The sequence below is a fragment of the Pyrgilauda ruficollis genome, unplaced genomic scaffold (genome assembly GCF_017590135.1).
Source record: "Pyrgilauda ruficollis isolate IOZ18807 unplaced genomic scaffold, ASM1759013v1 scaffold188, whole genome shotgun sequence".
In the NCBI taxonomy this organism is placed as follows: domain Eukaryota; kingdom Metazoa; phylum Chordata; class Aves; order Passeriformes; family Passeridae; genus Pyrgilauda; species Pyrgilauda ruficollis.
Window position 1 is genome coordinate 66,691 of NW_024517873.1, and position 5,320 is coordinate 72,010.

The 5,320-nt window shown below is 51.9% G+C and overlaps 1 protein-coding gene across 1 annotated transcript in view; it reads left to right on the forward strand.

Annotated features, from left to right (window-relative positions):
* Nucleotides 1-4,933: 4,933 nt before the first annotated feature.
* The window catches only part of NFIC (nuclear factor I C), a 37,646-nt gene continuing 37,259 nt past the window's right edge, over nucleotides 4,934-5,320 (forward strand). The window contains exon 1 of the mRNA XM_041465240.1: nucleotides 4,934-5,192. Within this exon, the coding sequence (XP_041321174.1) occupies nucleotides 5,190-5,192 (3 nt within the window). The 5' untranslated portion in view covers nucleotides 4,934-5,189. The remainder of the gene's footprint in view (nucleotides 5,193-5,320) is intronic.

Genomic DNA, 5,320 nt, shown 5'->3' on the forward strand with positions numbered 1-5,320 from the left:
TAATAATTCTTTGCCATTCCCCTCAAACTTTCTTCTTGCAAATTCCAGCCCAGTTTTCTCCTCTGGCAAACAAAATCCTCAGAGAAACCATTTCCTACCACAGCAAAGGCCTCATCTAAGAGCTGCTGGAGGGTCGAGGCCAGCTCTGGGCTCCAGGGCTGTGCTGGGAGTGTGAGCCCCACACCTGGCCCCGCTGTGGACCTGCTGCAATGGGCCATGGTGGTTTTCCATCGTGGCTGCCGGGTGCTTGCCCTGGCATCGCCCTGCAGCGCGGGGCCGGGCACACACCGTGGGAAGGGGCTGGGAGGGGCTGCGCCGGAGGTGCTGATCCGGCGCGGGAGCAGGTACCTCGTTACCTCCCCGCGCTTCTGTTTGCTTTGGCAACTGATTAAAATTCCCCCAGGATTCCTTCCCACTTCTGTTGGGGCTCCAAAGCACCACCAGCAGCTGCTTTTGCACTCGCCAGGGCCAGCTCTGGGGACTGAATCCCCCAGGGCACAGGGTGCCAGCTGGGTCCCCAAAACACTCACGGTGCTCGCCGCACCCACTGCCCGCCACTTTCACTTTCAGCTCCCCAAAGCTTCCCTGCTCCTCTGCCCTCCCCTCCAGCAAAGCCATATTTGGGGGGATTTTTGTCCCCTCCCTCACCCCTGCGTGCTGCTCCCCCTGGCACACAAACATTTTGGGGAGCCCCCCTGGCACTGGGGCGCTGCTGGGCTCGGTGTGGTGGAGCAGAGCCACATCCCTGTGCCGAGGATGTAACCGGGGTGACACTGGCACTGGGGTGCTCCTGCTCCCTAAACTGAGCTGCAAGGGCCGAGGGGCTGCCATGGCAGTGTGACCGTGACATGGGGACAGTGGCAGGACCCCCCTCTGCCAGCTATGTCTGCGGGAGGAGACAAAAACCAAACTGGGATTCACTCACTCCAAACAAAGAGTCAGGGCCATATTTCTCCCCATTCCTCCCACTCCAGAAATTTCCCCAAATTCCCCAACACCAACACGACAAATCAGCCCTGGGAGAGTGGCCAGATTTGATTTATGTCTTTTTATGGACAAAAAAAACCAAAAAAAACAAAACCAAAAAAAAAAAAAAAAAAAATAGAGTGAGGAAACGTTTCCTGGTTGCATTTGGGGTTTGGTTGTTGTTGGGAATTTTTTTTTAACAAGTGAAATTTCGGTGTTTGCAAGAATTCCTGGTGCCTCTATCCACATGTGGCTGCAAAAGTCCTGGCCCATGCCCCCAGCACAGGGAGGGCAGCAGCACCATGGGCCCGTGGTGGTGTTTGAAGCTATTTAGCAACCCCCCCCAAAGCTCCTTTTTTATGTAAAACCAAGTTTTAGGGTCATTTTGGGGAAGCTTTGCTCCGGTGAGGTCACAGTTCCCTGTGCCACACTGTGTGAGAGCAGGGAAAGGGCTACACGAGCTCTTGGAGGGCTGGTTCCAACAAATCCAGGAGGAAAAGGTGATGTTTAAGCCAATGGAAAAAATACAGAGTGGGGGGGAAAATTGGGGATTCATATTATTTTTTTTTTTACATCTAACTTGCGGCCAAAAAAACAATAAAAAGCCACAGAAAAAAATCCTAAAACCCCTTGAAATTCCTGTAGAATAATTCCCCGAAATCTGCTAGCAATTTTTAAACTGAAATCCCCCCCTTGTCAGCAACAATTTCACTAGTTAAAAACCTGCTTTAGAAAGAAAGAGAAAAGGGGGAAAAAAAAAATCTCTTTTCATTGCACGTTTTGGCTTTGAATCGAGCCAGGCCAGACCTCTGCCTGTTTGGGACCCAGGCCAAGAGCCATATGCAGGAATAAAGTAAATAAATTCTGGTCAAAACCAGAATATTCTCCTTAAAAGTTATTTTAAAAGCAAAGAAAGGCAGTAACAAAACTATCCCAACATAGATTATTTCCCTTTCTCTCCCTCTTTCCAGAGAGGGACGTGGCTCGGCCGTGCTGTTGCGCCCAGCAGAATGGGACCTTGGAAAAAAACCTGCAAAAATGCTAAAAATGAGCCCCAAAAAAGGGTTAATGAGGCTGGGAGATGTTTTCCCGTGGCGACGGGGGGGCATCCAGCCCTGTGCTGCTCCATGGGTATCTGCACCCCCTTGGCTGAGCCCAAAAGTTGGCATCGAGGTGTCTTAGCAGCACAAATCAACCATGAAATGCCCTTTAGAAATAAAATCCAGCTTTTGAGGGGGGGCCCCACAAATTTCCACTTGTTCCAAGCACTGGTTTTATAGACAGGGGGTCGTGAGCTCACAAACAGGCCGGGATGAAAACCCATGGAATGAACAAAGGGTCTGATCCAGCCACTCCCTGGGATCGGGGTAACTCAGCTTCCACCTCCAGGCTTTAATCCCTGCGAAAAACCCCTTGGAGGAACAGACCTGCCCCCCAAATCCACCCCACTCTTTTTGTTTTATTTGGTGCAGCAGGGATGGCCTGCACAGGAAAATTAAATTGGGTTTGGATTCCACCCCCATCCTCAAAACACTGTTTACAGACAGCCTGGGAACACAAAAAAAATAGGATTTTTGTATTTTTAGTGTTTTTCTGCCTGGGGGTTACACCAGGAACTGGGGTTCAGGCTGCAGGGAGCAGGGGGAGTGGGGACAGTCACTGCAGGGTCTGGTGGCAGCTCTCCAGCCCCATGGGCAGCACAGCCCGTGGCACCCCAAGTCCTGCAGCACCCCCTGGATCAGGGGCCAGGATTTGGGGTGCCCTTTGCCAGTGCCAGGGGACAGGCGCCACTCACTGCACTGAAAGGATTCCCACCCTCAGCCAGGGCTGTTGTGGTTGCTGCAGGATGAGTCCCCACTGCCAGAGGAGAAATGGGATCAGTTTGAGGGGACACACTGCAGGATGAATTTGGGGCCACACAAGGTGTGCCCCTGGGCCACTGGAAGCCCACAGGGATTTCTCAAAACCAAGGCCAGCAGCCCTTCAGCCCCAGTTTTGAATCACCCAGGACATACTTTTAACAGCATTACAAAAATAAATAACCACGGCAGTTGTTTATTTATAATAAATAAATATAAACAATTATTTATTATAAATAATAACTTCTTTATCATGAAGAAATAAATAACCCCTTCCCCATCACCCTGCACCCCAGGGCCTTGCAGAAGGGAAAATAAAATCCCAACCTTCTCTTTCTCTCCCTCTTCACCCACCCTGGCACTGCCAGCCTGGCACGGCCCCGCAATCTCCCACGGCCTGAGCCCAAATATCCACGTCCCCCCAAACACGCCAGGCCAGGGGAGATGAGGAATCACTGGAGAAAAATAAAACCCTGGCAGGAGAGCGGGAGCTGCCAGCGGGCACCATGGCGGCCTTGGAAGCGGTTAAAAATTGGCAAATTCTTCCCAGGGTTTATTTTTGCGCCGTATCGCGCTCAGAGCCGGGCAGAAAATGCAAACTGTGCTCGGCGAGCGGAGTTACCGCCGAGTTTACATTCCTCGAGGCTTCTGGAGCTGGGACGAGGCGAGGGAACTGCTCATTTCAGCCTTTTTTTTTTTTTTTTCAGCTTTAAAACAGGGAAGTGGCTTTTTTGGGGGGAACAGATGGCGATTAAAAAAAAACCCAAAAAACAACGTGAAAAAAGTTCGAGAGGTTTTAAATTTAAAGAATTTTTCTTTTCTTTTTTATAGACAGCTGGAATAAAATTAGATCTTATTTCCATAAGGCCGATGGCCATACTTGTGTTTGACAAATAACTCAGTAAATATATGCATATATATATGTATGCATATAACATAATACAATACCCTGTGAATGTACAAATTAATGTCCAGTATCTCGGTATGCATGTGGTGGGTTTAGCAGGCAAAGGGGATACGGGGGATGGACAAAATAAACCTCCCGTGTATCCAAAATCCCTGCTAAATTAGAGCTGAGATTGTAAAAATGATCAGGCTCAGAGTACCCCCCTTAAAATAAAATATATATATATAAAAGAGGGGGAAATTAATGGAATAAAAACTAGTGAAATGACTGAGTAGTTTGCTTTAATTTTATTTTTAAAATATACAATAAATTATTTAGCATATTATTTATCACACTGAAACCATTTGAGCTCAAGGCAGACGGAGATTATGTTCCTGTTTGTTCAGGACTACGGAGCGTGCCGAAAAATCCAGGCACACGATGCACACTTCGGCCCTCAGCAAACTGAAAAAATATCTAATTTTTGTTGCCTTCCTATAGAAAAATATGGTTATTTGAAAGGATTAAGAGATTAAAGGATTACTCGATAACAAGGGTTAAAAATCCAGGTCCAGACACAAAAGGGGTCGATAGAAATGAGGGAATCGCTCTCCCCCCCCACACGCCCTTCCCCACAACCGCACCAAGCCCAGTGCCCGGGTCGCTGCCAACTTTTGAGTGGGACTGGGGAGGGGGCAAAGCCCCCGAGCCGCCCAACCCCGGTGCAAAGCAGCCTGTGGCCTTGAGAGACAGCGGGGGGGAATCCGGGGTGTTCCTGGGAAGGGGTGAAGTGAACAGAACGCGGGAACGTGGGGGGACAGCCATGGCTGGGGACCCCTGGGGGATGGAGGATGCTCGAGAGGGCTGGAGGGGACACAGCCGGGGGGTCTCTGCAGCCAGGGGGGTGGCAGGGAGGGTGAACAGGGCAGTGGTCTGCACCTGGGGTGGGGGTGGCGGGGGGAGACCAACGGGGTGTCCGCACCAGGGGAACTGGAGTGACCGGGGGTGTCCGCCCCGGGGAGCTGTGTCCGTGGAACGGGGGGTGTCCGTGTGCCGGGGTGAGGGGGAGTCTCCGCGGCGCGGAGCTGGGGCCGCGCCCGGGGAATGCCCGGGCCGGGAGCTGGCGGCCAGGGCTGAGCGGGGCCGGGGGTGCCCGGGGGATGCCCGGGGCCGCCCCGCAGCCCGGCCCCCCGCCCGGAGCATGGCCCCCGGCAGCGCGACGGAGCCGGAGCGAGGGTGACCGCCCGCGGGGGACACTGTGCTGTGCCGCTGGCCTCGGAGGACTTTTACTATAATTATCATCATTATTATTATTATTGGGGGTTTAATTTTTTAATTCTTTGGCGGGGCAGCGGTTTTTTCCTCCTCCTTCAGCGCGGTGGAAAACACACGTTTTAGACCAAAATCCCAAACCAGCCCATCCATCCTCTTTGCTTTGCGCTTCGCAGCAACTTGGAGCCCGTTAATTGCACTTGGCGATGGTAGGTCCCATGACACTTTCGTTTTCTCTTCTACTTCCCCCTCTCCCCTTCACCCCCCCCGTGTGCGTGTGTTTGCGGGTGCCCCCAAGAGCAAAAGTTGCTGCCGGGGAGGGGGCGGCGGGGCGAGT